The sequence below is a fragment of the Malus sylvestris genome, chromosome 1 (assembly GCF_916048215.2).
Source record: "Malus sylvestris chromosome 1, drMalSylv7.2, whole genome shotgun sequence".
In the NCBI taxonomy this organism is placed as follows: Eukaryota; Viridiplantae; Streptophyta; class Magnoliopsida; order Rosales; family Rosaceae; genus Malus; species Malus sylvestris.
This window is the reverse complement of record NC_062260.1, coordinates 24772550-24789039: the sequence shown is the minus strand read 5'-3', so window position 1 is coordinate 24789039 and position 16490 is coordinate 24772550. Positions and strand designations below refer to the sequence as shown.

At 38.6% G+C, this 16490-nt stretch overlaps 4 protein-coding genes across 13 annotated transcripts in view; 2 read left to right on the top strand and 2 right to left on the bottom strand.

Moving 5' to 3' along the window:
- The window catches only part of LOC126621758 (uncharacterized), a 25572-nt gene extending 13394 nt beyond the window's left edge, over window positions 1-12178 (top strand). The window contains exons 2-6 of the mRNA XM_050290338.1: window positions 9482-9548; window positions 9703-9785; window positions 9949-9999; window positions 11016-11139; window positions 11612-12178. Coding sequence (XP_050146295.1) covers window positions 9533-9548; window positions 9703-9785; window positions 9949-9999; window positions 11016-11139; window positions 11612-11727 — 390 coding nt within the window. The 5' untranslated portion in view covers window positions 9482-9532 and the 3' untranslated portion in view covers window positions 11728-12178. The remainder of the gene's footprint in view (window positions 1-9481; window positions 9549-9702; window positions 9786-9948; window positions 10000-11015; window positions 11140-11611) is intronic.
- LOC126621526 (uncharacterized) overlaps window positions 1-16490 on the bottom strand; it is a 29343-nt gene that overhangs the window by 6844 nt on the left and 6009 nt on the right. Inside the window, exon 9 of one of the 6 annotated variants that reach the window (XM_050290068.1) lies at window positions 6804-6862. The exons of 4 other annotated variants lie outside the window; for them this stretch is intronic. In XM_050290068.1, the coding sequence (XP_050146025.1) occupies window positions 6819-6862 (44 nt within the window). In that variant the 3' untranslated portion in view covers window positions 6804-6818. Of the gene's footprint in view, window positions 1-6803; window positions 6863-16490 lie in introns of those variants that run through there. One more of the 6 variants, XR_007623066.1, reaches the window with a different exon arrangement.
- LOC126621508 (receptor-like protein EIX1) overlaps window positions 1-16490 on the top strand; it is a 27219-nt gene extending 10729 nt beyond the window's left edge. Inside the window, exons 1-2 of one of the 3 annotated variants that reach the window (XM_050290034.1) lie at window positions 12947-13038; window positions 13162-16490. In XM_050290034.1, the coding sequence (XP_050145991.1) occupies window positions 13262-16249 (2988 nt within the window). In that variant the 5' untranslated portion in view covers window positions 12947-13038; window positions 13162-13261 and the 3' untranslated portion in view covers window positions 16250-16490. Of the gene's footprint in view, window positions 1-12946; window positions 13039-13161 lie in introns of those variants that run through there. The other 2 variants (XM_050290026.1, XM_050290049.1) reach the window with 2 other exon arrangements.
- LOC126621766 (uncharacterized) lies at window positions 223-4251 on the bottom strand. Of its 3 annotated transcripts, none has more exons than XM_050290357.1 (6): window positions 3987-4251; window positions 3203-3735; window positions 3070-3120; window positions 2849-2935; window positions 2709-2774; window positions 223-2586 (listed from the first exon to the last, which is right to left on the bottom strand). In XM_050290357.1, exons 2-6 carry the CDS (start codon window positions 3264-3266, stop codon window positions 2558-2560), a joined length of 297 nt encoding a protein of 98 aa, XP_050146314.1. In that variant the 5' UTR covers window positions 3267-3735; window positions 3987-4251; the 3' UTR covers window positions 223-2557. The 3 variants fall into 3 exon arrangements, with proteins under 3 accessions (XP_050146314.1, XP_050146305.1, XP_050146310.1); XM_050290348.1 differs by lacking the exon at window positions 223-2586 and having other exon boundaries at window positions 2593-2774; window positions 3203-3292; window positions 3369-3735; window positions 3987-4247; XM_050290353.1 differs by lacking the exon at window positions 223-2586 and having other exon boundaries at window positions 2593-2774; window positions 3987-4250.

Genomic DNA, 16490 nt, shown 5'->3' with positions numbered 1-16490 from the left:
CTCATCTTCATCATCTTATGTTTCCAGGGAAGATTCCGCATCTGCTTGAGGAACAGATAGGGCAAGTGCGAAGGATACAAGGAAGCATGTGGAGACAAGCGTAACAGCACACGTGCCGATACATCCATTACTCTGTCAAAAGCAAAAGTATCCCATATCAGCAGGGTGGAACGTACTCTAGATTTGATGGACTTGTTTTGACCCTCAAATTCTTCAGTCGGCCTTATACTCTGGAGGAAACCAGAAAACCCTCCAGCTCAGTTCAAGAATAAGCCTGTGGAAAGTTACTTCTTCAAAAGCAAAAGTATCTCATATCATCTCTTCTCATCTTTCTTCTCTTTATCCTTCATGCTGCTGCAAGATGGGGAGAAGGTGAACAATCAGTCGGAGCTCTGATTGCTTACCTTGTCTGTCACCTCTTTCAGCAGACCCCCTAGCTCGGCGACTTGGGGGACTCCTACTACATGGTTTGTATCGCGCTTGACCAAGCCTGAAACTACAAGTAAGCTTCAAGTGAAATTGATACATTACCTTGTGCATCTCCACCAGTTAAAGATACCACCCCTGGATGGAGGAAGAGTACTTCCAGAGAAGATGCCACATCTACCTATGAGACAGATAAGGCAAGTCAAGACGACACCACACTCCGATACTTAGAAGTTTCGTGATTACGAGATCATTCTCCCACAATATTTCCTAATGTCATTTGTACTAAATCATTCACTCGTACTCACTAAAGGAGAGCTTGAACCTATGTACTTGTGTAAACCCTTCACAATTAATGAGAACTCTTCTATTCTGTGGACGTAGCCAATCTGGGTGAACCACGTACATCTTGTGTTTGCTTTCCTATCTCTATCCATTTATATACTTATCCACACTAATGACCGGAGCAATCTAGCGAAGATCACAAAAAGCGACCGTTTTCGTTACCTAGGATCTATCTTGCAAGAGAACGGAGAATTAGATGGAGATCTCAACCATAGAATACGAGCTGGATGGAAAGAGTGCATCCGGCGTGTTGTGTGACCGTCGTAGGCCACTGAAGCTCAAGGGAAAATTTTATAGGACGGCAATAAGGCCAGCGATGTTGTATGGCAGAGAATGTTGGGTGGTGAAGCATCAACACGTACACAAAATGGGTGTAGCGGAGATGAGGATGCTTCGTGGGATGTGTGGGCACACGAGAAAGGATAAGATTGGGAATGAGGATATCCGAGGTAAAGTAGGAGTAGCCGAAATTGTAGGAAAGATGAGAGAAAATCGGCTCTGGTGATTTGGACATGTGCAAAGAAGGCCGACTGACGCTCCGGTTCGAAGATGTGACTACGGGACAGAGGTTCAGGGCCGAAGGGGTAGAGGAAGACCTAGGAAAACTTTGGAAGAGACTCTAAGAAAAGACTTAGAGTACTTGGATCTAACGGAGGGCATGACACAAAACCGAGCGCAATGGCGTTCTAGGATTCATATAGCCGACCCCACTTAGTGGGAAAAGGCTTTGTTGTTGTTGTTGTTGTTGTTGTTCCTTCGTTAACTGCCAGTTTAGGAGCTTCAATAGTACTTTGATCTGTGGGTAAAAGATCAGACTCTGGTTTCATTTCTTCTGAAGATGTTGGCGCCTCACCATTCTTTATATCATTGGAAGTCACTGGACCACTGTCTCCAGAGGCAATTTCAGATTGACTTTGGGTGGAAGTTTCCCCCAGACCTGAGCTCCATCTTCTTAATACAGCTTTATTTGTACTCACAGAGATATTTGTTAACGAGCTCCTTTTTTGAGCATCTGCAGCAGCTTGATCTCTTTGTTTGCTTTTGAAAAGACTAATTGCATCTTGAACACTCATCCTTCGTGCATTGTTTTCAGATTTCTTGTTTGAGTGTTCAGGTTCACCCTCTTCTGAAAAAGGCTTTTCCCTAGAAGGAAAGTAATTGAGGCTCTTAATAGTTAATGCAGCAGCTCTGCGTGACCCAGTTCTTCCTATTTGAATCCTCCGCATTGGAGATGCTGACCTTCTAGGTGCGGCACTTCTCATAAGACTCCGACTTCTTTCTGCAGATGTTTGCTCCTCGTCACTTGACTCAGAAGACTCCCCACTTTGGGTTGAACTCTGTCGCTCAACCTGGGCAGCTTTTGCAGGCGAAACACTATATTTTACTGGCGTAGCGAAATTCATCGGCTTAGATATCTGTGCACTCCCATCTGTCTCAACATTGTCATCTCCAAAATTACCCGACATGTCATATTTTTGAGGATCACCAATCTTGCCTTGTTGATACTATTCTAAAATTTTGAACAGAGTATTCCTGTGTTTCACCATGATACTGACTTTGTAAGAACATTTAGCAGATAAATCTTCAAACAACGGATTCTTTCAGAGCAACTAAGAAGCTAATATGCCAGTGCCCTTTCTATTAATCTAAGTGACTACCTAACCTGAAATCTGTTGTTCCAAAATGTTGAGAAAAGTTTGCTAAATTTGAAATCTCTTTAGAGTTGAATGAGGAATACAAGCCTTTTCAATGGCGGTCATTAATTCCCTTCTTAATGCAGTGAGCCTCAAGTCCAGAGCCTGCAAAAGTTCCATCCTGACAGCACAAATTCCTATAGTGTCATGCTGATGCAATATTTTGAATACATCCATGGTTTCAATGTTTTTCCCCAACTGTAGGACTTTTCAGAAAAGGCAAATGTGGACTGTCAATGTCACCTGTTACACCAGTTTCGACCTGGTCTCTGACCTCACTTTGTTGTTTGGAAATCCCAGCAGGATTACCTATAACACAACATCGACGTTATTCAAACAACTATAGCCAAAGAAATTCCTTTAAAATAATCATGATATCTTACTTGAGCCCAATGTTATACTTGTAATGCCTTTATCGATATCAACTGCAGAATGTACAGCAACCTCTTCGACCATTGCATCTTCAGAACCTGAGATTTTGACAAAGCAAAAGCAGAGCAGTGATGGGAAAGGGAGAGTAAGAAGTTTTCAAATTAAATTACACATTAGTTCCTGTAATTACTTTTTATGAACTGAAGGTTCTTCAGGTTGTAATGTGTCATACCTTTATCTTTAGCAACTTGAGCAACAACTCCAGTTCCATTGTGCTTCTCACCTGCAAAAGTAGAATTTATTTAGGCTACAGTGTTCTATTCCACTGTGCTTAGTGGATTTTTAGGGTTGTTAGCCTCTCATACCTTTCAAATCCAACCTTGTGATCGTAGACGATTCGAATATATCATTTGTGCAGTCCACAGCCATAGATCCACCGCCATTATGTTCCTCGCCTGCACATGCTTGCCCACATTAGATTTTGAAATAATTACAGATCCACAGAATGCCGTAGCTTTGACATATACACACCTATTGCTGGATCCTTCGAGTATTCAACAAGCAATTCGGTCAGTTTCTGAGGACTATTGATTTTTTTACCATGCAATTTCAGTGGTCTGCCCTCCTATCATGTCCTACTCTAGGTCGTGGAATGCATCAACTTTATCCAACAAGCTAAAATCTCTTTCAGTCGAATTTGGAGGCTGAGACCGAATCTGATGGCCCCACTTACGACAATTTTAACATCGCTGTTGTTTGATTTCTTACATTGAAGCAAGAAAGAGTCGATCCCCAGTTGACCAAGATAAATTGCCGGAAACCAAGCATTAAATAGTCTTTCTTCGTCCGGATTCATTTCAACTGCTGTCCCAGGGTTGAAATTTGATCCCATCATCATCTCTGAAACAATAGGGAAAAATATCAGTTTCTGTCTATGACAATTGACAACCATATATAGCATAAGAAAATTTTCAAAAAAAAAGTCATAAATAACCTGCATGTTCTTAAATCATGAAAACCCATGTCAGAAATCTTCAAAGAAAAAATCATAAATAAACGCACAAAAAACCCCATGCAACCATAAACCTTGAAAAATCATGCATCGGAAAACAAAACCCACATGCAACACCAAAAACCCAGAACCAGTACCTCCTTTTCGGCTCGGACCCAAACGCCGTCCGCCAAATCCCAGTGAGAACGCAATTCGGACCGCCATTTTCAGTTGTCTTCTGTCACTTTGCCGATAAAATAATCAGAGCGTGGGAGAAAGTGGCAGAGTGGGAGTGGGACCTCTCCCCTCCGCTCGCTCTTTATTTTTTCTCTCTCTCTTTAACTTTGTGAAATCAACACAATCCTGACCGTTGTAAGAAAAAGAGGAAAAAGGAGGAAAAGTAGGGGGAAAGAAAATCTTAATCCGATATCTGCTAAGTTATCAATCAGTCAAAAGGGTTTTGATTTGTTGCGGATGCGGGGGAGAGAAAAAGTTATCATCTTTCCATCATGTAGGAGAGAAAAAGTTCTCATCTTTCCATCATATAACTTCTACGTCATTTTTATTTTTAATAAATAATATTATTTATATTATAAGAGTGAGAAGTGAGCGAAGTCTTATAGTGAACGAATAATAATGTGGTTCAAATTCGTTTTTGACGATAATTGAACTAGTATCTCTGTAAAGGCGGAGACAAAATAAATTAATACCAACAGAGACAACAAACCTATATATTTCCAAGAAGATTAATTGTTAAGGAATTGCTTCAAAATTAGTACACGATAATTATATATTTCTTTAGTTATTACAAGTGATATTATTACTCTAAATTACACTAAAAAACATAAGTGAATTTGAGCATAGGACACAATAAATTAAAGAGAAAGATTATATCTTGCAAGAAAATCTACCACGCATCTATATTGATGATTATCTAAACGTTGCTACCTCTCAGCAGTCAACACAGTTGAATATCAGAGTGCGCAACGAACAATACTAACAAAGTAATAGAAATATTATTGATATCAAACGAGAATGCCGAAACAGCTACAAAACCCTAAGAGACTACATTGTGAATAACTTATTAAAACTAACTAATACAAGCACTACTATATATAGTGAAAACTAAAGCAAACCCTAATCCTTAAAGGATATAGAAAACTAAAGCACAATCCTAACCCTAATAGGCAAGGAAACGAAACCCTAATACTAATGGGCAAGAAACTCTAATATCCTTGTCCCACAAGAAAACCACAAACAATAATAAAATAATAACTAAATTTTCCAACACCCCCCGTCAAACTCATGGCAGTATACGACATGGGTTTGCAAACAAGCAGATGTGGATGCAAGCTCCATTAGGCGGACAAGACAAGACAAAGCGAACAAGCGAGCAAACAAACGAACGAACAAATGAGCAAACAAACGAACGAACAAACAAGCATTCGAGCATGGTAGTGATGCGAAGATGCGAGTTTTTGCAGCAGCAGTGGATCATGCAGGTGAAGTGGGGCGAGTTGAACTGGTGCAGATGCAGCAGATCTTATACTGGTGCATGAGTGGTCCAGGAGTGGGTGATTCTGCAAGAGGGCAAGGTTGCGAGGAATGCAATGTCGAGGGTGTGAGTTCAATGAATGACAAACAGCAGTGCGGAATGGCTCAATTCTGGCATGGCTTCAGATGACAAATTGATAATAACCAAAGCAGATTAAATCCCGAAGGATTGAACTTGCTCTGATACCAAGTTGAATATCAGAGTGCGCAACGAACAATACTAACAAAGTAATAGAAATATTATTGATATCAAACGAGAATGCCGAAACGGCTACAAAACCCTAAGAGACTACATTGTGAATAACTTATTAAAACTAACTAATACAAGCACTACTATATATAGTGAAAACTAAAGCAAACCGTAATCCTTAAAGGATATAGAAAACTAAAGCACAATCCTAACCCCAATAGGCAAGGAAACGAAACCCTAATACTAATGGGCAAGAAACTCTAATATCCTTGTCCCACAAGAAAACCACAAACAATAATAAAATAATAACTAAATTTTCCAACACTATATGTATCATATTATTCATGCTTATTAAAGTTTTGTGCGAAGGAAAAATAATAATATGATGCCTACATAAGGGCAGAGAATATATGTATCATATTATTCATGCTTCTTCAAATAAATATAATGTAAAAGACATATATAACTTGAATTTATCATATTTAAGTACTTTCACGATCAGTTGAAATTTCCAAATAATATGTATAATAATAAGCGATCATTGTGAAAAAAAATGCATACAAGTTGGCCTAATGAAATTTGAGAGGAAAAAAAAAAGCAATGAGATTGTAGAAGATATTATACTATCTTAATTTTTTTTTCTCAAGTATAACTGAAGGTTAAGGTTGCCCACACTAAAAATGTTTATCGCTCCCCTCGCTATGGTGCAACAATGTTATGGATTATTACTGTCTTTAGCTACTTTTAATTTTGGCTATGCATTTTTTTAGTAGGTAATACAATTAGCTCTCAAGAGAGCCCTAAAATATTAGGGAGAGAGCCTTAGAATCTCAAAAGTATAATTACCATAAAAAATCAACATGTGCAAGAGCTAGAGCTGTCTAACCTCACATATTTTGGGTCAATCTTATAATCATGGATTGTGGTATTATTCATTCATAAACAACCATCAACCTACTGCTCTAGCTAATCAGTAGAATAAAGCTGAAAAACGTAGATTTGAGATTTCAGAAAAGTTTAGATTGTTTTTGTATAGTTTTTGAGCAAAACGTAACTTTTTTTTAATATATTGTGAGTCAAGAAGGAGAAAGATGGCCGGAAAAACGCCATGCATGTTCATTCATGCATCTCTGATGATAATAACAATTCTACTCACTTCAAGTACCGCTGCCATCGCAGATGATACGATACCGATACCTTCCAATAGTTCCCAAGTAGCTAGCTGGTTCGATAATAATGTGAAAACCTACAATGAACGAAAGTCAACGCTTGACCCTGCCCTTGTTGCAGCTAAGCATGCTCCCCAGGTCATCAAGGTCATGCAAGATGGAGGTGGAAACTTCAAGACCATCACCGACACCATCGATAGCATTCCAGCCGGGAACATAAAACGCGTGTTTGTGTACATCAAAGGGAGAGTGTACAACGAGAAAATCACAATTCCACATAACAAACCATTTGTTATATTCTATGGATCGCCAAAAAGTATGCCAAATATTACATTTGATGGCACTGTGCAGAAGTATGGGATGGTGTGTAGTGACACATTGATCGTGGAATCAGACTGTATGTTGTTTGAAATATGACGGCAAGTTTTGCACGCTGCCCACGCAAGATAAAGTTGTATATGTATGCATCTGCTAATAGTGTACAAATTTTCACTTGGTCTTTCCTTTCTATTAATTTGTGGATCAATTTTAGTGGCTTATCGTTGGTGAAAAGGTTAATTAGTCTCATTACTTGAGATAATGAGGATATTAAATTGTGATTACGATTTCAAATCCGCAGCGGAACGGCATCTTTGTTAGAGCAACTCCAGCCTTGCTGGTTGCTCGGGGACAGTGGAGAGGAAAGGGCCCGAGGCGCTGTGGACTGAGCTCCAGCCGTGTGGAGCCCGAGCGACGGTGGGAGCCCGAGCGAAGGGGGGTGGGGAGTCGACGGGCCTGTGGCCCGAGGGCTCTGCAATTTTTTATTTTTTTTTGTGTCAGAGAGAGAGAGAGGGGGACCGGAGATTTTTTTTGTGTCAGAGAGAGAGAGAGAGGGGGGGATCGGAGCTGGGCTTCCATGGGTGCGGAAGGGAAGTGGGTCGTCGCGGGGGCGGGGGGGGGGTGGGGGGTGGGTCGTCGCGGCGGGTTGGGGGGGGGAGGTAGTTGGGTTCTGGTTTTTGCAGGGGGTTCTCGGGGGTGGGAGGAGAGGTGGAAGAAATGGATCTGGGTTCGGGTTTCTGTTTTTTTTTTTTTTTTAATTAACAATTTTTTTAATTGGATTAATATTATAATATTTTTAATGTATAAAAAATTATTTATTTTTACCAAAGATTCTGAAAAGATAACGACACATGAAACGATAACATTGAATAAAAATCTTATCGAAATCCTTCGCTAAATAATTGTTTTTTTAATTATAAAATAACACGTGGCGCAACGAGAACGATTTAAGAATTCTTATCCGAAATTACAAATAATTTTATTTTGTATTATTTAAACAAACAAAAAAAACTATTATTTTAATTGCCTATTGCCTGGGGGAGGGTTCCAAGGGTGGAGATGCAAATGACAATTACTGTTCATTAATGTAAGTTACTATTCATTTAAGGCAGTTACTATTCATTAATGTCAGTTACTATTCATTTAAAGCATTTACTGTTTAAAACAGGAAGGCTCTATGTGGAGTTGCTCTTAGTGTTTTACGTAATGCTATCTCCACACCCTAGGCTTTTCCTTATTTCTCCCTGCTCTTTGCTTTCCCCAACCCTAGGATCCTCCCCCTTCCCCCCGATCAAGAAATCCGAAACCCACAGCCCAAAACTCACCCATCCTTCGCCCCTCTCCTTGGCTTGCCACTTTCCTCATCTCCCGGTGGTTGGTTCTCTCCATTCCATTCAATGTCGGTGACTTCTTTCTCTGCTCTTGGGGATTTTATTCTCTTCCTGATTGCTCTGATAGAAAATCGTGATTGCTTGATTTTTTTTATTTTTGATTTTTATTTATTTATCTAGACAGTGTACTCTTTCTCTCTCTCTCGATCTAATTTTAAGTGATTGAAAATTGGGTTAGTCATTTTCCATGGTTCGAATTGAAATGCAGCTGAATCTATCTCCCTTCGGCAGCGTTTTGGCGAATCCGTTTGTGTTCAATGGCCATTTGAGCGATGCCGCTGAGAGCTTTGGGGTTTCGTTCTTGGTCCCCTTTTTGCTGTTCCAAGGTGGCGCGATGGATTTGTCAAAGGTCGGCGAGAAGATTCTGAGCTCCGTTAGGTGTGCCAGGTCGCTCGGCCTTCTTCCTTCTGCTTCTGATCGCCCCGAGGTGATTGAAATTTCAGTTTTTGCACGTAATGCAGCTTTTAAGTCCTCCAATTCGATGCGTTTAGTGTTTAGTTGTGTGAAAGTCGATTGTTTCGGAGTAAAAGCTGGTTGAAATTGTGTAATTAGATCATATAATTTGAAATGTTTGTTCCAAGCATGTGTATTTTGCTTTATATACTGAATAACAGTTTGGTTTGGTTGATTATCTGCGGTTTCTTGTTAATTAAGAAGGTTAAGTTTAATAAGTATCGTAGTTAATTCATTTGTATTTTGGTTTGGTAGATTATCTGCGGTTTCATGTGTATTTTGCATTATATACTGAATAACAGTTTGGTTAAGAACAATGCTTATTAATCTGGCAGTCGTAGTTAATTCATTGTTAAGTAGGGAATGAAAATGTTGTGCTTACTGCGAAATTTAGCTGATTGGTACAGGGTTAAAATAAACGTTTATTTTCTGTCATAAATGTATTCATGCGTTGTTTACCTTCTCGAACAGGTTCCCACGCAAGATGCGGCTGCTGCAGTGGTTGCATATGCTATTGCTGGACTGCCTCCACATCAAAGGTTTAGTCTTTCATCAAGCTCTGAAGAATTGAGCTCAATATGGAAGCAGACATCATGGTCAAAAAGTGGAGGAGATAGAGGAAGAATTCTATGAAGAGTTGCTACTGTATAATTTTTTTTTTTTTTGTACATTTTCATTTGAGTTTTCGCAAAACATAACACATGAGGAAGTATGTTGGTATTTGATTTTGATTTTACGAAATTCTGAGAATTTTATTTAATTCAGTTTATAGCCGTTCAGTAATTTTTTTTATTTCCAGATTCTTCTAATCCTCTTGATGCAACGAGTCGAAGGGGAGCCGCGAGTTCACTGAAGCTTTCAAATTTTGCCGACTCACTCATTGTAATCTCTCTCTCTCCCCCCCCCTGTTTTTCTATCCTGTTGCATTTGGGTTTTCCCCTGTTTCTCTTTCTGTTGATCTAATTTGAGGTGAAGTTTGAATTTTGGTTGAATTGGAATGTGGGTTTAATGGGTTTCCTTTCGTTTGTCGATTCGATTTTGTTAGGATTGGCATGTGGTTTTTCAAGCTTTTGCAACCACTTTGGGTTTGGCAAAGGTAATAATTCTACTCTTCATTCTATAAGCTTCATTTTGTATGCCCAGAAAATTTTGAATTGAAAACATGATGGAGTTTTAGGAAATACCCATGTTCTGTAGTTTTCCCCATTTGTTGTTTTTTGCAATTTCTTTGATCTTGTTAGCCATATAAGCATGTTTTCCTCTCTTCATTACATTCCGAATCTTTAAAATCCTTACTATTCGTGTTCGTGCGAGATGCTCAAGAAAACGTATTTGAAGGACCAACCATTCAAACAACGTAATTATTCCATCTTATCATCTATGTAACTTTTGTCAAAGATTCCTAGGCTCTGTCCTACTGCCACTCTCATTGATGTGTTAGAAAATACGGTCTCAATCTCATGCCGTAGACGTAGAGGGTGGTTTAGAAAAAGTGTTCATGTCGTAGAGGATGGTTTAGAAAAAGTGCTCATGTTGTAGAGGATGGTTTAGAAAAAGTGAGGCTCCCTAGCATGTAGGAAAAAGTTTCCACTTTACTTTTCTTTGATGTTTGTATCATTCGTTTTCCGCCTACAGAAGGTAAATTCTTCAAACTCAGCCTTTTCTTCTCATTATTTACTAGGATATTGCTTCTTTAACAATTATTGTCTGAAATGACGAGTTTACCTAATAGTTCTGCCGACCACGATATTGGATTTATTGCTATGAATGCACATTTGCCTTCAGAAGGCAATTTGATGCTCCTTTCTATGCTACTTTGTTATTGTCAGTTTGCCACTATTTTGAGCTAAGATCTAACATTTTCGCTATCTTGAGTTTAGATCTAACTTTTTCACCAACGGAATGTTCTGCCGACTTTGGGGTTATTACATAGCACTTTTACTCAAACAGATTTGTTTTACTTTTTGATCTTTGAGTGAGTAATTCCTTGTGATCTTTGAGTGAGATTTGTTCTGCAGACCTCGGTTGATATGAATTTTGTCGATACTAGAAGAGAATATGATTGTTAGAGTTGTGGATTAAATCATTTACATGTTTGATATGCCTAGCTAGCAAGGAGGGTCTATAGTCTTAACTACGACATGTACGAAGGACTGTTCCCAGTTCCAGGTGGGGCTGCGAATACGATTAGCCTTAAAGTTCTGTCTCTACAGATGGACTAGCTACTTAAATGGCTGTATGTATATTTCAACCCTTCTTTTCATCTCTGATCAAGAAAAGTCAAAGCTTTAATTATTCTGCATGACTTTTGATGCATTCATATCTTATGGAATATATCAGAGTTTTTGGCCAAAATATTCCAATATATTTTATTCAACGATAATAAATAGGTAGGTGAGCATTCTCATCACTCGAGAATGGTGGGCAAAAATATTCCAGTATATTTTATTCAAAAGTAATGTTTAGTAGAGTTTAAAAATAAAACTTGGGTCCCACAAGATATTATAGAGTTAAAATATTAATTTTTTAAAATGAAAAATAAAACTTGAAGAGTGACTAGAGTGAAATTATTTTAAAGTAGCATAAAAATGCCAAATAAGTCAGCAAATAACATTTTCAAAGAAATTGGTTGAGAAAAAAAGTATTTGTTGACTTGCTTTCCGAACTCATAAATTGGTGCTAATTTTTCTCCTGAATTTTTATTTTAGGTAATTATTTCACAACAGGAATGTTCTGCAGACTTGGGGGTTTGTACATAGCACTTTTACTTTCTGTAGGAATCTCAATTTTTTTTTTTCATTCTTTTTTCCAAGGAAAATCTTGACAGTAATTTTCAACTTTTCTTCCATTTAGTTCATGGAGGCCCCTGCTCGCACCTTTTTAATTGCTCTTACAGATGCTGTTCCCTCAACATCATTTTTTTACCCCATTTTTTCTTCAACTTTATATACATAGTAAATCACCAATGTTAATGTGCCAATTATCTTATCACCTATAAAACTTTTGTCAAAGATTCCAAGAGTCGGTCCTACTGCTACTGTCATTGATGTGCATCGATTTGGAAAATGCGGTCTCATGCCGTAGAAGATGGTTTAAAAAAAGTGCTCATGCCGTAGAGGACGGTTTAGGAAAGAGATACTTATTGATTTGATCTCCGAACGTGCAAAGGGGTTCCAATTTTTCTCCTGAATTTCTATTTTAGTTAATTACCTTCATCAAGGAATGTTCTGCAGACTTGGTGGTTATTACATAGCATTTTTACTTGTTTGTTTGCATCTTTCAGGTAGTTTTACTCCTCTGTTTTTCTTTTTCCTACTTGTATAATACGTTAGCTACATTCTTAATGTTTCTTTCTTAGTGTTAGGGTGTCATATGTTTGCAATATCTGCTATTTCAGTTTTAGTAAACCGCCCCTGCTTCCAGATATTATGAACGCAGAGGTGCTGTTTTCCTACCATGCCACTTACCCCTAAGCTGTGATCATCGAGAAGGATATCTATTTCAACATTTGATGCTTAAATCGTTTTTTGTTCGTGTTGAATTTGATTGAACAGTTGGCGATTTTATATTATTGGAAAATTGCATTAAAGTGCCACATGACTTGGCACAGAACACTTATAAAAAATGTTTTTGACGCTGTTACAGAAAGCATCACAAATTTTACTTTCATTTGCACTTGAGAAATGCTAAGGGGACTCTCTTGAAGTGGAGCCTCCATGGACTTTGACACCTCACAATTTAATGTCAATTCTTGTACCAACTTTGTGTGATAACAGAGTCCATGAAACAAGTGAATCTGCATTTCTCTTTGCATTAGGATTGTAACTTCCAAGTTCCAATCCCTATAATATCATATCTCAGTAAATATCACATCCATTAAAGAAATTAATTTTCATCTCTATTTATGTTACACTTCCAACACTCAAAAGACTTGTCAAAGTGGGGTCTTAAATTAACTTCTGTCTCTATAGATGTGGACTAGCTAGTCCTATATAGCCGCTTAGTTTAATTCCATCTTATCATCTATGAAACTTTTGTCCAAGATTCCAAGAGTCCGTCCGACGACTGTTACTCTCATTGATGTGCACCGATTTTCAAAATGCGGTCTCATGCCGTAGAGGATGGTTTAGAAAAGGTGAGGCTCCCTAGTACATATAGGTAGCACTCCTCTGGATTGTTCATTGCTCATACACATCACCTGCTTCATACACTATAACTTTATGGAGAGAACCATGAGAATTGTTTTACTACTTATCAGGTTTCTAGCCTTTGCGACCATTACTTTCAGTATTGCTTTATGCAATGGAAATCCTGGTTGGCCTCCACTTTGCAAAGAAAGTGAAAGACAAGCACTTCTGATGTTCAAGCAAGATCTCAAGGACCCTGCCAATCGGCTTGCATCGTGGGTTGCAGAAGAAGATTCAGACTGTTGCAGTTGGACAAGAGTTGTCTGTGATCACATAACCGGCCACATCCACGAGCTGCACCTTAATAATACCGACCGTCATTTGGGTTTCAAATCTTCCTTCGGTGGTAAGATAAATCCTTCTTTGCTCAGTTTAAAGCATCTCAACTACTTGGACTTGAGTTACAATAATTTCAGTACAACACAAATTCCTAGTTTCTTTGGTTCTATGACAAGTTTAACACACCTTAATCTTGGACAATCAAAGTTTTATGGAATAATTCCTCATAAACTGGGAAATCTCTCCAGTCTACGCTATCTCAATCTCAATAGTTCCTTTAATTTCTATAGATCCACTCTGAAGGTAGAGAACCTTCAGTGGATTTCTGGTCTTTCTCTGCTGAAACACTTGGACTTGAGTTGGGTAAATCTTAGCAAAGCATCTGACTGGTTGCAAGTTACAAACATGCTCCCTTCTTTGGTAGAGTTACATATGTCTGATTGTCAACTTGATCAAATTCCCCATCTACCCACCGCAAATTTTACTTCCCTGGTCGTCCTTGATCTTTCTGGAAACCTTTTGAATTCTTTGATGTCGAGGTGGGTTTTCAGTCTTAAAAATCTAGTTTCTCTTCATCTTAGTGGTTGTGGTTTCCAAGGTCCAATTCCTAGCATTTCACAGAATATCACATCTTTGAGGGAAATTGATTTGTCATCCAATTTTATTAGTCTTGATCTGATTCCCAAATGGCTGTTTAACCAAAAAGACCTTGCCTTGAGTCTAGAAAACAATCATCTTACAGGACAACTTCCAAGCAGTATTCAGAATATGACTGGTCTTAAAGCTCTTAATCTCGGGTGGAACGAATTCTATTCTACCATACCTGAATGGTTGTATAGCTTGAACAATCTTGAGTCCTTACTTCTTTTTAACAATGACTTACGTGGTGAAATATCGAGTTCCATTGGAAACATGACATCCCTTGTCAATCTTCTCTTAGATAATAATCTGTTGGAAGGGAAAATCCCAAATTCCTTGGGACATCTTTGTAAGTTGAAAGTTGTTGATTTGTCAGAGAACCATTTCACGGTTCGAAGACCATCCGAAATCTTTGAAAGTTTGTCCAGATGTGGTCCAGATGGAATAAAGTCATTGTCGTTGAGGTATACTAATATATCAGGTCCCATTCCAATATCACTAGGAAATCTGTCAAGCTTAGAAAAATTGGATATATCTATAAATCAGTTTAATGGAACTTTCACAGAAGTTGTTGGTCAACTCAAAATGCTAACGGATTTGGATATATCTTATAATTTGTTCGAAGGTGTGGTGTCGGAAGTTTCTTTTAGTAACCTTACAAAATTGAAGTATTTCAATGCAAATGGAAACTCATTGACTCTGAAAACTAGTCGAGATTGGGTTCCTCCTTTTCAACTTGAAAGTTTGCAATTGGATTCATGGCATCTGGGACCTGAATGGCCAATGTGGCTTCAGACACAACCGCAATTAAAATATCTGAGCTTATCTGGTACAGGAATTTCAAGTACTGTTCCAACTTGGTTTTGGAACTTAACTTCCCAGTTAGGTTATCTAAATCTCTCTCACAATCAATTGTACGGTGAGATTCAAAATATAGTTGCTGATCGTAATTCATTAGTTGATCTTGGTTCTAACCAATTCACTGGTGTATTGCCCATTGTTGCCACCTCATTATTGTTTTGGCTAGATCTTTCCAATTCATCATTTTCTGGATCTGTTTCCCACTTCTTCTGTGATAGGCCGGATGAACCAAAACGACTTATTTTTCTTTTTCTCGGGAACAATTCTCTCACTGGAAAAGTACCCGATTGTTGGATGAGTTGGCAGCACTTGTTATTCCTAAATTTAGAAAACAACAACCTAAGTGGGAATGTCCCAATGTCCATGGGATACTTGCAAGATCTGAGATCGCTGCACTTGCGCAATAATCACCTGTACGGAGAATTGCCACATTCCCTACAAAACTGTACCAGTTTGTCAGTTGTTGACCTTGGTGGAAATGGGTTTGTCGGAAGCATACCGATATGGATGGGTACAAGCCTTTCAAAGTTGAAGATTCTTAACCTTCGTTCGAATGAGTTTGAAGGAGACATTCCTTCTGAAATTTGTTATTTGAAAAGTCTCCGGATATTGGACCTTGCACGTAATAAACTCTCTGGAAGGTTACCGAGATGCTTCCACAATTTGAGCGCCATGGCTGATTTGTCAGGATCATTTTGGTTTCCACAGTATGTCACTGGTGTTTCTGATGAGGGTTTTACGATTCCAGATTATGCAGTCTTGGTAACGAAAGGGAAAGAACTGGAATATACCAAGAATCTTAAATTTGTAAAGAGCATGGATCTTTCATGCAACTTTATGTATGGAGAGATTCCTGAAGAACTTACCGGCCTCCTCACATTGCAGTCACTCAATTTATCGAATAATCGCTTCACCGGAAGAATTCCTTCAAAGATTGGTAATATGGCACAGTTAGAATCTCTCGATTTTTCCATGAACCAACTTGATGGTGAAATTCCTCCAAGCATGAAGAATTTGGCATTTCTGAGTCACTTAAACTTGTCCTACAACAATTTGAGGGGACGAATTCCGGAAAGCACTCAGCTGCAGAGCCTTGATCAGTCTAGCTTCGTCGGCAACGAACTATGCGGAGCTCCACTCAACAAGAATTGCAGCGCAAATGGGGGGATGCCGCCACCAACAGTTGAGCAAGACGGAGGAGGAGGATACCGTTTACTCGAAGACAAGTGGTTCTACGTGGGCTTGGGAGTTGGATTCTTCACGGGGTTTTGGATTGTGCTTGGTTCTTTGCTGGTAAACATGCCATGGAGCATTCTTCTTTCACAGTTGCTGAATAGGATAGTGCTTAAAATGTATCATGTAATTGTTGAATATGTTTAGCTTTGTGTTGTACTTTGAGTAAGTCTGTTGGCATTTTCTCTGCTGTGACGAATATGCCAGTATGGTTGTGTTGTATGATTTTGTCAAATTTTATCCTCTTCTTTCATTGTATTTTTCTTTCAGGTTTGGCTTTAGAAGGGTTAGGTTTAATGTCCCCCCTTCCTTGTATTGTTTTTGTTTTCGTTTCTAGAAGGGTAAGGTTTATGTCCCCCCTTCTTACTCAATGTTGTTTTTTTTTCCT

What these genes read in the sequence shown, in the direction of transcription:
- LOC126621766 (XM_050290353.1), bottom strand. Translation starts at nt 3,266, where the DNA reads ATGGCTGTGGACTGCACAAATGATATATTCGAATCGTCTACGATCACA. An exon ending in CACAAGGTTGGATTTGAAAG is followed by an intron (nt 3,121 to 3,202) that starts GTATGAGAGGCT and finishes CTACTTTTGCAG; the next exon opens with GTGAGAAGCACAATGGAACT. An exon ending in TCAAGTTGCTAAAGATAAAG is followed by an intron (nt 2,936 to 3,069) that starts GTATGACACATT and finishes TCAAAATCTCAG; the next exon opens with GTTCTGAAGATGCAATGGTC.